Raw genomic sequence first — 16630 nt, forward strand, 5'->3', positions numbered from 1 at the left:
TCAAGACTGGTGATGACTCTGCCACATCAGTTCACTCCACAGCATTATTCAGCAGTGGGTGCAAAGGTTTAAAGAAGGTGATTTCTCTCTACTGGACAATCCATGATGTGGTAGACCATCAACGGCAGTGACTGATGTGAGTAAGGAGACCATTGATCAAATCATCCAAAATGACAGAAGTGTGACGACATGACAGCTTGCTGAAATGACTTGTTTTGTCATTGGGTACTGTGGTATTACTTGTACAGTCAGCTCATCAGATTACACCATGACAAAGCCAACCCCCATACAGCCCTTATGACGCAGGAGAAAAATCAGGAAAATGGGTTGGAAAATTGTTCCTCATCTTCCCTACAGTCCGCACTTGGCTCTATCTGATTTTCACCTTTTTGGGCATCTGAAGGTCCACCTGCATGGTAAAACATTTGATAGTGAGAAAGACCTTATTTCCTGTGTCAAGCGATAGTGTACAAGTCAATCCCCAGAATTTTACCAAAGCGCATTTACATCATGGAAAGAACGTTGGGCCAGATGTGTCACAGCTGATGGAGGCTATATTGTATAGACTCAATGTATAGCTAAACATTCCAAGTATGTTCACAAAAAATTTCATTCTCCTCCTGCAAAAAATAAATAAAATTTGAGACGACTGTGCAAAACTTTTTTGAATGCTCTTTGTACAATAAATCTGGGCAGATTATCCTCAGGTTATGGCTTCACTGTGACCTTTCCCACCCAACAGCATAACATTACTCAAAACATCTTCAGCAATGAATAAGAGCCTCCATTCACAAGCGTATATTTTCACCTAACTTGTGTACTTTCTATTTGAGTCAATTGTCTATGCAATAATTTAAGATCCAGATTTTACCACATTTTGTTACACAATTTGTTTGTGTGAGTGATTGATTGGTGGATCAATTGATTCGTTCTTTCTGGTTATTGACTCAGTATAAAGGATTTTTTTTTTTATGGTTCTGGGGTGCAAAACTGCTACGGTCGTAAGTACCCGTTCTGTGGCTTTGAGAAGGGTAAAAAAACCGAATAGGAAATCAGCAGCAATGGGAGAAAAACTAAAAATGGAAGGAAACCTTAAAAAAATTACCAATGAAGGGGGACTTGTTTTCCCCAAAAAAGAGCTGCAAATGACCAGTGTCATCTCACTTACACTGATAAAGTCGAGGACGCAATCGGCTGAGCCACATGTCACCTGCTAAAAGGGAAGCTATATCAGGCGACAGCTGTAAACGGGCGCGTAGCGGATTAAAATAGGGGCACCGAAGTAAAAGGTGTCTCACCATCCACAGTTGAGAGCAGTGGGGACAAAGGGGTGGGGGATCGCCACTTGAAAGATGTTTATGGCTAAAAAGACAGTGCCCTATCTGCAGTCCAGCTAAAATTACCTCCTCCCAACGACAAGGTCGCGAGGAAGAGGTCCAAGCACAGGGAAGGGGTTTCACGTCCCGTAATTTATTATCGAGAAGTGTGGACCTATGTGCATGCCATAAAAGAGCAACATGACAACATAAAACACTCTGTAGATCGGCTAAGGGAACCATGCAAACAGTGGGCTGAGGAAGAAAGACTGCAGCTTGGCCGCTATATCAGCTGCCTCGTTTCCGTGGATACCAACGTGCCCTGGGATCCAGAGGAATGCCACAGATACGGCCCCCAAGTGGAGGAAGTCATGAATCCGGTGGACCAAAGGGTGGACAGGATAAAGAGCTTGGAGGCTGAGGAGAGAGCTGAGTGAATCCGAGCATATAATATACTGTTGATACTTATGGCGATGGATGTATTGAGCAGCCTGGAGAACAGTGTAAAGCTTCGCAGTAAAAACCGAACACTGGTTGGGAATCTGAAATCTAATAGGGGTGTCGCCAAGAATTTAGGCACTCCCAACACCAAATGTTGTTTTTGAGCCGTCAGTGTAAATAATCTGGCATGCTCCATTTGTGCGCATAGAGCAGCAAATGCCCGATGATGAACTAGAGGGTGGGGGGTGGGGGTACTATCCTTGGGAAGCTGACAAAGGTCACAGAGCAGGCAGGACCGGGGGTGAAGCCAAGGTGGCAAACAGAAGGTCGACAGGGCCTAGATGTAGGGAAGGCAGAGGAAACTCCGTACGATGACAAAAATTTACACAGACAGTCTTATTGGGAGAAAAGCCGAAGCCGGTTTCAGTGCTCCACGAGTGGAGGTGGTTGAGACATCCTTGAAGACATCGTTCAAGAAGACTGGTCTGTTGAGAGCTGTAGAAGATCACAAAATAGTCGACAAAGAGGGAGCCCTAGACGCTGGGAATAAGACAATCCATAATTGGATTTATGGTGACAACAAACGGTACAACACTTAGCAGAGAGCCCTGCGGCACCCCATTTTCTTGGGAGAGAGTACAGGAGAGAGTAGTGTTCACCTGCACTTAAATGTGTGCTCTGTCATACATTCATGAATGTTGTAACCCTGTTGTAACGAATTCACTTTGAAGTTGCAGTGAAGAGGACCTCATTAGCAAGACACAGCACGTGATTCGATCGGCAAAAAGCATTTATCCACATTCGAAAATTATAAAGAGCAGCATACTACACAGAAGACCAGTGAGTGATAAATACATAGAATAAACTGCAGCATCCGTGATCAGTGTAATAGAGTAGGAGCAATATTTGTAGACTCAAACAAGTTTATCAGCAATAATTTTATAGCACAGGATGGTTTGCATCTAAATAGGTTAGGTACTGTAACTTTTGGCAAAATTTTTATTGACTTGTGCAAAAGTATACTAAGCAAGGGAAACTAACAGCCAGTGACAAGCCTGGGGAAAAAGAAACCACAGTAAAAAAAGAAGAATGACGTTCAAGGAAAGATGTGTTTAAAACTATAAGTAAATGTAAGTCTTCATTCTTAATGTACAGGAACATAAACGGCCTCATTGCAATGCATCCACAAGAGAAGATCACCAAAATTGATGAGCTTCAAATTATTCTTTCAGAAGGAAGAAATATCAAAGTCAATTGCCTAAATGAACACTGACTTAAGAAAGATTCAGTCACAGTTTTAAACAAATTAGTAAACTGTATAGAAGCTACCAGTTTTTGTATGAGAAACTGAGCCCATTGTGGCTCCTGTATGTTGGTTAACAACTCTTTAGAATATGAAGAAAGAGACGATCTTAATTTTCTGAACAAAGAACTTATATTTGAAAGTTGCTGTGTAGAGCTGGAACAACATAATATTATTATTACCTCAGTATACAGGATTCCAGGTAATAATGAGACTAAATTATTTTTAGAGACATTCCAGTATCTCCTACATAAAACCACAAAAGAAAAGAGGAAAAAATATTAATTGCGAGCTTGTCAGTGAGGTTTGTTGACTTTATTGAAGAATAAGGCGTTAGAATACATCTCACTGATTTCACAAGAGTAATGGACAATATTTTAGCAAATTATACATTTAAGGACACTGTAAAATTCTCTTTAGACCTACGTGTCTCAGATCATTCTGCTTTTCTTACTGAATTTCTAAAAGTAAATAAAGCAAACGAAAGAAAATGGAAGGAGATGTTCAGGGAAAGATAGTTCAGTGGAGAAACCATATACTTGTTCTGTTGTTGACTGAGCAAGATAAATTGGTCATTACAACATGACAGCGCATGTTCAAAAAATTCTGATAAGTTTTTTGAACAGCTTTTTACATGTTTTCAATGAAATGTTTCTACCTGTAGTCTACAGTAATAAACTAAAGTGGACTACAACTTGCACAATACTATCTAGTAATAGAAAGAGACAGCTACATACTGAGCTGAAATCCAGTAACAGTCCTGATTTCATTAACCATGTTAAATCATATAAAAAGTATATTTAGGAAGGTTGTAAAAGCAACAAAGAAAATGGAAAATACTAATTTTATCATCAAGCACAGAAATAAATCCAAGGCAGTATGGACTATTGACAAATCTGAACTTGGAATCAATCTTAACCACTAGGAAAAGTCTAAAATAAATACACATGACAAAATAATTTTAAATCCTGCTCAAATACCAGAAAATTTTAACGATTTTTTTTTACCGGTAAAAAAATCTGACATCGATGTAGATGTAGACTCCTATCAAGATAATGTACATTTATTTGGGTCAAGGCAGAGTACGAATCAGAATCTAACTAAATTTGACAAAATAACAGTAAAAGATGTAGAAAAAACTACTTTAAAACTAAGAAATACAAATTCTGTGGGATGGGATCAAATACCTACCAAAATCATCAAAGCAGCTTCAAACATAATGGCACACCCACTGTCTGAAATAAGAAAGCTACTTTCCAGACGCTCTAAAATATGCAGAAGTGAAACCATTATTTAGATTAGGCTCTAAAGAAGATATGAGAAATTACTGTCCAATTTTCCTTCTTCCTGTGTTTTCGAAAATAGTTGAAATGATCACTGCAATCTAGATTCAAAATTTTTGTCGCAAATTTAATATAATCTCAAAAAATAAAGTTGGCTTCCATAAAGGCAGAAGTACAATTTATGCAACTAATGCATTCATAAATAAAGTTAGTTCCACATTAGATACATCACAAAAAGCTGCAGGGATCTTCCGTGACTTATGCAAAGTGTTTGACTGTAGGAACCACTCACTATTATTATATAAAATGCAAAAATACAGAATTACAGGCAGTGCCTTACAGTGGTGTACATCATGTTTGACAAAGAGATAGCAAAGGGTAGTCATAACATCAGACAAAGGAAAATACTCTTTGAAATGGAGAATTATCTCACAGGGGTTCCACAATTCTAGGCCCAACCCTTTTTCTTTTTTACATAAATGACTTACCCACAAATGTAAATCATCATTCAGTTTTATTCTCTGATGACACATCAGTACTGATATAAAATAAAAATGCAGAAGAAATTCCAGAAAATGTCAAAAAACTCTAGAAAATCTTGATATTTGGTTCCATCTAAATGGCCTAAAACTAAATATTTCAAGCACACAGCTTATGCAGTTTAAGAAAAAATGTCAAAAATAAATGATATTCATAGTGTGCATGGAAGTCTGGAACCAAACGAAGCAGAATGTGTTACATTCTTAGGAATGCAGTAGGACAGAAATATAGCATGGTTGTCTCATATAGACTATTTAAAAAATAGACTGAACAGCCTGCCATTTGCTATGTCAATCTTAGCCAATGTCACCGCCATAGAAATGAAAAAGGTAGTGGGTAGTGTACCATAGCTACCTTCAGGCAAAAGTAAGATAAGGTATTGTCTGTTGGGGAAATGCAAGCAATTTGACAAAAATATTAATTTTATGAAAAAATTACAAGGAACATGTGTAGTGCAAAGCCAAAAGAATAATATTGGCCACTTTTAACAGACCTAAACACATTAAGTGTTCCCTCATTGTATTTATATGAAATAATTCTTTTCAGAAATAATAATCCAAAACTGTTTGCTCCAAATAACTTATTAGAGCTTGGGTATCAAACTACAAACAAATAAAGTTTCACGCTTCCCACATAAACTCAATCTTTTCGCACAGACCCCACAATATATGGGGACGAAAATACACAGTAAGTGGTGGTGATCTGACCATTTCAGCACAATAAAAATTAATAGGATATATATTCAGGTATTTTATAGTTCTAATAAATGTTGTAGTCTATGTACAACTGATTATAGTTATAAGCTTGAAGAGTCTCCTGTACAATAAATCAATGGTTTGACATATATGTTATGAGACAATAAAATTCTGATTCTGATAGGATCAGGTTAGGAGATAATACACTAAAAGCAGTAAATGTGGATCAGGTAACTAATGAAGAGGTACTAAACTGAATTGGGGTTAAAAGGAATGTTTAATGCCTAACCCTACTAAAAGAAGGAATTCATTAATAGGGCACATCCTGAGGCATCACCGATATTCCTAGGTTGCTGTTCCATAACAATTTTTGCCATCTTTTTTTCCCCTGCTGTACCTCATTATCATTACCATCATCTAGACTTCTAAAAGTATTTTTTTGGCAGTTAACTACTCAGATTTGCATATTTTTGTCTTCTATTAGACCTTCACTGTTGGTATATATCTGACTGTGTATACTACTGTAATCCAGGTAATATTTCCTATAACTGTATCCTCTCTTGAAGGATGACGAAGCCTTTAGTTCCACAAGCATCAACTTATGACTAACTTTCCATGCTTATTTCAGCTGAAACTTGTTAAAGCAATTTCTTCTGCTACATACCTGACAACTGCCCAAGAGCATGGCAGGCAGAGCCAGTGCTGGCTCGCAGCCAAGGGCACTCTGCCAGTATAGCAGGGCCCGTCATCCCTTGTCGACATACAGAGACACTACATGTATTCGGAAGTCTTAAGGATGTGTCTTTAGGTCGACAATTAAATTCAACCATGTTTCCAAATGTTTCCTGAAAATTACAGATTCATTCACTTTTGTGGAAGTATAATTTTAAACCCAAATACGTCTGGTACTCTTAAATGTAGTATCTACTATTGGATAATAACTACAGTGTTTCAGATATTAATGTCACAAATACATTTACTAGTGTCAGGTGATGACTGTGAAACAGTTTACCCATAACCTCAAATGTGAAACAATTTACCTCTAACCTCTGCTCAAGATGGTCTCTGACTTGTTGCATTTTGGAAGTCAGTTCTGGAAGTAATTTGTGTGCAAGTCTTGCAGCTTCTCCTAAACCTACTGCCATTGCAACATTTTCAGTGCCTGGTCTAATGCCTTCTTCTTGTCCACCACCATAAAGTAATGGTTGTAGTGACTTCTTGTCTTTTGCTACTAACGCACCTATTCTTGGTCCATAAAACTGCAAACACAAATAACCATCATTGCAACGGAAATATTTATGAAAGTTTAATCAAAAGCATAATGGTACCTAAGAATTAATGAGTATAGTACTACAGTAACATAAATCCAAAGCACAAGGAAAGATATACAGATAGCCTCAACCAACTGTAAAATAATTCATGTGACTTTCTTCCAAATAAGTCATTTCTACAAGATATGTCATTTATACTACAAGCAAAATTATACCACTCTGAAAGCCTGTGACACTGAAGTGATAAAACATGTTCAGAAATCTGAGAAGAATGATGATGTAGTAGAGGGAAGAGACTAAACTATAATATCTGCAAAAACCACAGAGGAAGTACACAGAAGTTTAAGGTTAGGTTGCATCTTTCAGCCATTACTGTTTCATTTGTCAGAGAGATCATCAATGCACACTTATGCAATGTCATTTGGGGATGATTGATTCAATTACTAGTGGTGGAAGAAGGTTTCAGCATCAGTGTCTGGCCAGAAGGGGGAAGATGGATGTGACATGAAGTTACTGATCAGGCACTGACCCCAAGTCCTGTGTTAAACTTGAAACCTCTCCAAAGTATCTCATGGAATGACAGCATGTAACACAGTTTATGACAATCCATCAGTCAGATGGGGACATTAAATTTCAAATCTCCGGTGGTGCTAATGCAGATGGAATAGGCCATTGTTGGCACCCCGTCTCTCTCTATGCAGTCATCACAGTCACTCTTGACACACACTTCCACATCAGACACAGTACACACAAAAGCTGCATAAAGGAGATTTCATTGAAATGTTTGTATCACATATTAGCCACATAGAAAGTAGCATAATACTTGTACACTGAAGAAGTTGTGAAGCAAGAGAGAGAAAGCCTCAAGAGGAGGAATTGAACTACGGGAGGAACTAATTCTAATTCTATCGTGTACACATGACTTCCATTCTGGTCAAAAATATGCAACACTTTGAAGAACTGCTGAATAGAATGAACAGCCTAATTCACAAAAAATATTGGTTATGGATAAGTACATCTCAATCAACATGTACAAAGAGTAGTAGAAAGGAGAATAATTATTAACTCAACACAAAAACTGGTTTAGATAAAGTAGTAAGACATTTCTTTCTAAGCAGCAAGATTACACAAAACAGTTGAAAGAAGTGTAGCAGATAAAGAAACGGTTCTTCAGCAAAAGAGCTCTGCAATAATGAAAGACTGAGATACAATAGTTGAAAAAGTTACTGGAAATGTACCTGCAGACATAGCACTGTGTGGAGGTGATACGTTGGGTGCAAGAATATAAGAGAATACAATAGAACAATGAAAGTGCTGCTGCAGAAAAATGTTAATAAATAAACTGACAGGTAACAAAACAAAATGAGTAAGTATTAGAAGGTATAGACTAGGAAGAGAGGGTATGGAAAAAATTTATCGCAAGATGAGCAGTTTAGTAGAATAAGCATCAAGTCATTCAAGAACAGTATTGGATAATTCTTCATAACTTGTGCTACTGCTTTCATCTCTATATTACTACCACCCCAAACCCCAAAATAACATTTTATTTATTATACACTTTGGGTTCTTCTCCAGGCTGCTTAGTACAATGTGTATTCCATACAGAAACTTGAAGTTCAAATATGAAAGCTAGGAGGCATATAGGCATAAAATTATATTTCTTATAAACTGAACAATGAAGGCATGGATGAAAGGAATGCAGTCAGGTTACCGATCATAAATACAGTGGAACTTTGATTTTATGTTCTCCGATTTTACATTTTTATGATTCTACACCATAAATTCGTAGCCCATGTGAAATTTTACATTTCTTCCTAGTAAGGCTGTTGTGGAGAGAGGAGACGTGAGAGAGGAAATGCTGATGTAATCCTTGTTCGGTGTGCCAACACAACTTGCAACATTCAGCTCCATCGCGCATTTATGCTACAACTACTGCTGTGTTGCAGCGGCAATGGAAAAACAACATAGTTGACGCGACGCATTCTGGACTGAGCCAATACGTGATGAAGGGGCCCAGCCGCCACCTTCTCTTGTGCTGCTTGTAACTCAGTCTCATCTTTTCACGTGTATTTTGAATTTATTGTATTCAGCAACAATATCATTCATCAATGTTTTAAATTCAAACCCTGAGTCTTGAAGAATATGCTTGGTCATAATCGAGGAAACATCACCCATTGCCGGCTAGTGAAACCTTATTGGCTAGCAACTTGATAAGTCACCCAGTAGCCAAAACTGCCACCACACCACACCAACACACATAAAATGAGGTCGCCTACCGGGTGTGTGGATAGGGGGAGTGCCCTTCAACGACAGGCGTACAGGTACAGCTGAAAGCATTTACTGAACTGCTGACAAAATACTTTTCATGCAGATGATGTGCTATGATCAGAGATATCACATGGAAAGAGAACAAGGGTTTTGTGATAGCACATTTTAAAGACTTTCGTGTTCAAATCCGATACAATAAAGTTGCAGCAACTACAAGCACTATTCACATATATATACTTTGTGTCATACACACACCACACGCAGTAGATCGTCAAGATTAGCAGCGGTGATACAGCGAATGAAGCGAAACTATAGCCCCTGAGGTTTCTTTCAAATTTACATTTCACACGTGTACAGAAATTCACTGAACTGACTTCTAATAAGCTTGTAATGTTAACTGAGAAAGTAAACTCACTTTTTCATGTGTGTTTCTCTCATGCCGCCTAAAATAATGCTTTAACGGTGATGAGCATGTGAAGTACAGCTTGTGGGAAAAGCAGTAAACAAAAACAGCAATGGTGACAAACTTTGTTATTAAGCAGATGTTCGCATTCATGCTTATGGTTTAACCATTTCACTGCTGTGATGTTTTTTGTTTAATTCAACATGTTCATCAATTTCTGCTTTTTTCCAGGTGAGCACAAAGTGAAAAAAACGTATGTTTTGAATGTATAATTTGTGGTCATAGCATGTCAGAAAAATAGCTCGATTACCTTGTACGCAGACACCAATTTCAATTTTTTAATGAGTTTTTACTTGCTGTTATACATCCGTGATTTTTTAATAACTGATGAAATTCATTACCACAAATTACTGTATAAACATTGTGTTGTACATTTAATTTCCTTCACTTAGACAGATTTTATGCAAAGTATTGGGGAAAATTGCGATTTTTAATCATATATGCCAATTACAGGTGTTGTTACTCGTATTCTGCATTTTCCGCAGTATTGCATTTTTTAAGTCTGGACCACATGAAAACATAAAATAGGGGTTTCACTGCATTTTAATTTTGGCACCAGTGATAAAATTAGAAAGAAAATACTGCACCTAGGCTCCAATCATCACAGGCTGCTCTAGTTTGTTGTTCAGACACAGTAGTATGTGGGGTACCAGTTTAAGCCAAGAATGAGCTGGACAAGTTAGGTACAGCCTTAGAAAGAAGTATGAGAAAACTGTTGTACCATTTACCACTTCAGACTGATGTATTGGTAGCATATGTTCAGAGAGCTGCACACAAACTCTAAACTCAAACCTTACAAAGCACGAACAGTTCAGGTACTGCTCCTCAACATCATTACTGAAACCGGCTATTTCAAGTCTGCACATAATGGAGAAGTTGATCCTGTAACTATCTATTTTGATTACATAATTTTCTTGTGTATCTGTGTGTCTCTTGGGTACAAATTTTGAAATTTATTTTACACTAGCTTCTGTATGAACCAGATACCTTAAATTTTAAACACAGCTCAGAAATGTCTTACAATATTAACCCACTTTCTTGTCTGTCTGCTACATCTAGATCCCAGAGGTGAGGGAGGTGGAGGTGAAAACTGTTGGTAATGCCTGAAATCTCAGCTGCCCTGGAGTACTGGCATATTGTAAGGCTAAAATCAGAATGCATTACAGACAGCATGATTGGGATTCTAACATGGCTGCTACATGGCACTACTACAAACTTAGAATACCATTAGACCTCTTGAATAAGATGCAAGAGCTTAAAATTTCAATTTCATTTCCAAATGTATATGTAGCTATGTACATTCTTTAAAACTCTTCCAGAGAATGTAACTGTAGCAGCAAAGTCATTCAGTTCTTTAGCTTGTGTTAAAAATTGCACCCAAACAACTAAGCATCAACAACATCTCACAGATTTGGGGACCTTGGCAACTGGATATAATTGGGCAAGGCAGTCAGACTTTTATGCTGTGATTCAAACATTTTCTGAATGAAAGGCTTGCAAACAGTCGCTGACAGTGTTATAGGTAAGAAGGTTACAATATGCTACTCCTTGCACAATTCATTGCAGTTGCATGTGATGTGCTGATGTCTGTTTACTGAAATGTGTAGGCAAGCGAGAGAGAAGCAGGGACAGAACAGTATCACAGACATTTCGTCACTGTACAAATCAGTATAATACTCAGCCCTTTGTTCTAAAGAGGAGTTAAAGTATGTTAAATCAATTTAAAAAAATTAAATGGATCATACACATAGTTTACAACAATTCATTATTAAGTGGAATCTGAAGTTGAAATTTGTAAGTTTGTCGGTCTTATTGGTTTCCTTTTTTGGCATATGGGCCTCTGTCCAGCAGTCATTTAGTTCCCTAGCTGTGGCGGTCTTGGGTTCCTGATAACCGGCTTCATCACTACTTTTCAAACCAATATTTATCACTATTCTTTCAGTCTCCTACTCCATGAAAGCATCATGGTGCTGGCAATCTTTCTTGATACATTTAGGTTTTGCACATTCACTGATGATTCACCAGATTGGTGTGTTAGTTCTTTCAAAGCCACAGTGGGAAGGTGTATTGTAATAATTGTTTCTAGTTTTGTGAAATAACAGAGTGTATGAAATTAAATAATTTTCGTAATACACCAATATCCAGCACATCGTTTTAAACTTGTACTGGGCTGAAAGAAACTATATATTGAAGAAAAAGAAAGTGCAGACAGGACTTCACTGCAAAATGAGTGTGAAGTTTAGAGTCGATCTTAGCAATGACAAATCACGCAAGACTGCTACAAACTGTTTTCTCTCTACGAGATTATTGTAATTAAATAGTATGAAAATTGAAAATATATTTATAAATGTTATTTAAATTTCTAGCTACCACAGTCTATTCTAATTCTGATTGAAGATGTATGTGGAAATCAGAGAAGTGAATGCATAAAACGAGCCCAGAGAAAATTTACCTCCTGGAGGCAGGAAATTTAACTTTCAGTGTTTAGTCCTGTAATTAGGAAGCCTGTCAATCAGCACTTTTGTAGAAAAACAGTGTTACATATTTGAATACCTGAATCTAGGTAAATAAATTTCATAGACGATATTCTGTGCTTGTAATAACAAACTAAGTTCAGTAGTTGGTTCTTTAATCATTACAACAAAACCAGAATAACCATTAAAACAAAACCATCTAAAATTAGACATTTGCAGACACAGCACTGCTGATAAGTAGCTGTTATATTCATGTCCTCTGTGACATAAGAAAATCAGGAATACTTACTCTGATATACCCTTATATAACTTTTCTCCTCTGTGAGGGAACACTTTGAGTGATTTCTTCAGGGGCATTGGCTTTCTAAATACAACCCAATCACATGTCACATACTGCATAATTTCTTTGAATGTTTACAGACTGTATTACACATAACAATGTATCCTACACGCAACTGAACATAGCGTTGTTAACAGCAGTTCGAAGATACACACACGTATATGATCACATGCACTGATTCAACCTACTGCACCATCAACAACTAATGGTTTATTCGAATTCTGCTGGCAGTATCTCATGCAATGTATAGTATCACAGTATAAAATGCATTTGTGAACATACACTTAGGTGACAAAAGTCATGGGATACCTCCTAATATGTCAACCTTCCTTTTCATGGCATAGTGGAGCACCTTGATGTGGTATGGGTTGAAGTAGTTGTTGGAGGTCCCCTGCAGAAATACTGAGCCATGCTGCCTCGATAGCCATCCGTAACTGTGAAACTGTTGGCACAGCAGGATTTTATGCACAAACTGACCTCTCGATTATGTCCCATTAATGTTCAATGGGATTCATGTCCAATGATGTGGATGGCCGAATCATTTGCTCAAATTGTCCAGGATATTTTTCAGAGCAATCACAGACAATTGTGGCCTGGTGACAAAACATTGTTTGGGAATATGAAGTCTATGGATTGCTGCTAATGGTGTCCAAGTAGCCAAATATAACCATTTCCACTCAATGATCAGTTCAGTTGGGCCAGAAGACCCAGTCCACTCCAGAAAACACACCCCACACCATTATGGAGCCACCACCAGCTCGCACAGTGCCTTGTTGACAACCTAGGTCCATGGTTTCGTGGCATCTGTGCCACTCTCAAACCCCCACCTTTAGCTCCCACCAGCTGAAATCGGGACTCAACAAACGAGGTCACTGTTTTCTAGTTGTCTAAGGTAAAAGCTGATAATGCTATGAGTCCAGAAGAGGCACTGTAGGCGATGTAGACAAAGGCACTCATGTCGGTCATCTACTGCCACAGCCCATTTATTTCAGATTTCGCTGCACTGTTTGCTGTACGTACCACATCAATTTCTGTGGTTATTTCACACAATGCTGCTTGTCTGTTAGCATTGACAACTATAAGCCAATGCCACTGCTCTTGGTCATTAATTGAAGGCCATCGGCCACTGCATTATCTGTGGTGAGAGATAATGCCTAAAATTTTGTATTCTCGGTACACTCTTGACACTGTGGCTCTCGGAATACTTAATTCCCTAAATACTTCCAAAATGTAATGTACCATGTGTCTAGCTCCTACTACCATTCCGCATTCAAAGTCTGCTAATTCCCGTCATGTGAGCATAACCACATCGAAAACCTCTTCACATGAAGAAACTGAATACAAGTGACAGTCCGCCAATGCACTGCCCTTTTGTACCTTGTGTACGCGATAATACCTTCACCTGTAGATGTGCGTATCACTATCATATGATTTTTGGCACCCCGGTGTATATGATTACTGTTTAGTAAGAAATTATATGTATTCTATATTTCATCCCAATGAGTATTTTTTGTGTATCCCAATATTTCCCAAATTATGTTTAAATCATGTCAAACCTTCTTTAAAATAACAATAAAATTTGACTGCTGTATTTGAGGGTGGTGCTGTATCACATGTTCCATCCTGGTCTAGTCCTGGCTCTCAGCAGCCTTGATTGCATGTGCCCTATGTTTGTCTGAACCCTTACAGATACCTTCATATCTATTAAAAAAGAAACAATCACAAATTTTCAGAACTATCCATAAGGGACTAGGAAAATTTATTTTATACTTTTTAGTCTCATTTAAAACTTGTTATAGTAAAAATTTATTTTTATTTAAATAATCATTTTGCTGTAGCATGGCTGCATTAAGTGGCGTACATAAATTCATAGTGTAACTGATGTTGACATTCTGAAAATTGTTGGTTACATCAAAGAATCTGTGCACAATGTGAAAATAGAGAGTGTTGTTTGCAGTTAGTGCAACATTTATTATTGAACAATTCTCACCTCACTGAACTGTAACTTCTGGTAAGTATGTGAACAATACACTGCAAACATTTTTTGAGAACTAACAACTAACAAAAAGAGCTACTGTTATCTCATGCAGGACTACGCAAGAGCACATACCATCAACAGTCTATAGCAGAATTACAAGGTGTTTTTTGATGACAGGACAGTTCCAATTGCCAATTAAAGTACTGACATCAAGCAACAGCACCTGAATTGGTCAGCTGATGCACCACTGCTACTTTGTAAAGTTTCAGTATGAGTTGGCGCACAGCTCTCTGGGCAGGTGCTCCTGATGAGCAGTCTGATACACTGAATGGTGCAACAATGTTCTCTAAGTTCACCTTGAACTCATCTAGTTTATTCTTGGCTAAATACAATACATAGAGAGCCACACTAAGAAACATATTAGAACAATAAGCAAGAAAGAGTGTTACCTACAGCCATACTGGTTCCCACACAGAGCCAGGGAAAGCAATTAATGATACAAGAAATGCCCTGTATTTTCTTTCTTTCCAAGTACACTTATCAGCTAGAACATTATGACCACCTACATAGTAGCCAATATGTCCACCTTTGTGGACACATCCGAGATGTGTCTGATCGGGTTCTGATCTGGCTAGCTGGGGTGCCACCACATCATCAAGTGGAACTCACTGCTGTGTTTCTTGGATTGCTCCATCACAATCCTGGCCTTGTAACATCGCACATTGTCTTGTTGAAAAATGCCACTGCCTTTGGGAAACAGGATTGTCATGAAGGGGTGTACATAGTCTGCAACCAGTGTACGACACTCCTTGGTCATCATGTTGCCTTGCACAAGCTCCACTAAACCCAAGGATGCCTATGTGAATGTTCTCCAGAGCATAATCAAGTTGCCGCCAGCTTGTCTCCATCCCACAGCACTGGTATCGAGGAGCTGTTCCCTTGGAAGACAATGGATTTGGACCCTCCCATCAGCATGATGAACAAGGTATCAGGATTCATAAAACCACACAACGCTTTGCCACTGTGCTAATATCCAGTGCCAAAAGTCTTGCGTCAATTTCAGTCACAGTTGCCAATGTCGTGGTGTTAACAGTGCCACATGCATTGGTCGTCAGCCAAGGAAGCCCATCATTAGGAGTGTTCAGTGCACTGTGTGTTCACAAACACTTGCACTCTGCCCAGAATTATGGTCTGAGGTTAGTTCTGCCACAGTTTGCCACATGTCGTATTTTACCAGTCTGCCCAGCCTATGACATCTGTAATGAGAGGTGGCCACTCAACACGTCATCTGGACATGGTTTCATCTCGGTTTCTACACTTGTTGAAGACACTCACTACACCACTCCCTAACCACCTGACAAGCTGTGCAGCTTCTGAAATGCTTGTGGCCAATCTCCGAGCCATCACAATGTGCCCTTGGTCAAACTCAGATAAATTTAAATTTATCCATGTTATATGGATGTTGTTTGAGGTCTGCAACTGTATTACAAGATTATCTGGAATAATTATATACTGCTGCAGTCATTTTTTACTTATATTTTATTAGCACAACGCATTTCGGCAGCATGCTACAATCATCAGGTGCATTATACAGTTACTTACACATCAGCTGATGGGTTATGTACATTAGCTGTGTGTGCTAGTGGGGTTAAGAATCGAAAAATAAACCTGTGTGGGAGGATAAATCTGTTACAGAGTGCACATTATGTGAATAGCATGATTAGTTCATATAAATTAATATGTTTACTTAAATTTTTGATGGTGATTTCATTTTCTGGCACACAGAGCACAGTAACAGGTAAATCACAACTTAGCATTTTCACAAACATCTGTTAACAACTTTCCAAAGAGTTTTAAAATCTAAGATAAACTACTTATAATTTCAAAGACAGTAATATATACCTGTAGTGAAGATGAAGACTTTTATCTAGATGTATTGGGAATATGGAGAACGTTACATGGATACTTAATGAAAACTATTCTGTCAATGAAATAAACATTCAATGTTGAAGAAGTTTTTGATGAAGTTAATATTATTACTTTCACGCTTATCATTTAATAATACATCTCCATGTGCTGTGCCATGAATGAAGATTTCCAGTTCTTCATGTAAGTCCATTTGGTGTCCCTTATCCTTTTTATGTAATATATGAAGATCATTCTTAATATCATGGAATGGGTGGCCTGTGTCTTTTATGTTGGCCTATGTCTTTTATGCTGATCTATTGTAATTCCCCCCCCCCCCTCCCCCCCCCGTC

General features: G+C 38.1%; 1 protein-coding gene across 3 annotated transcripts in view; it reads right to left on the reverse strand.

Moving 5' to 3' along the window:
- Positions 1–16630, reverse strand: part of LOC126473842 (selenocysteine lyase-like) — a 153181-nt gene that overhangs the window by 14153 nt on the left and 122398 nt on the right. For all 3 annotated transcript variants that reach the window (XM_050101170.1, XM_050101172.1, XM_050101171.1), the window contains exons 6-7: positions 6619–6837; positions 6243–6423 (exon numbers count right to left, since the gene is read on the reverse strand). In XM_050101170.1, coding sequence (XP_049957127.1) covers positions 6243–6423; positions 6619–6837 — 400 coding nt within the window. The remainder of the gene's footprint in view (positions 1–6242; positions 6424–6618; positions 6838–16630) is intronic.

Source organism: Schistocerca serialis, chromosome 4 (genome assembly GCF_023864345.2).
Source record: "Schistocerca serialis cubense isolate TAMUIC-IGC-003099 chromosome 4, iqSchSeri2.2, whole genome shotgun sequence".
NCBI classification, from domain to species: Eukaryota; Metazoa; Arthropoda; class Insecta; order Orthoptera; family Acrididae; genus Schistocerca; species Schistocerca serialis.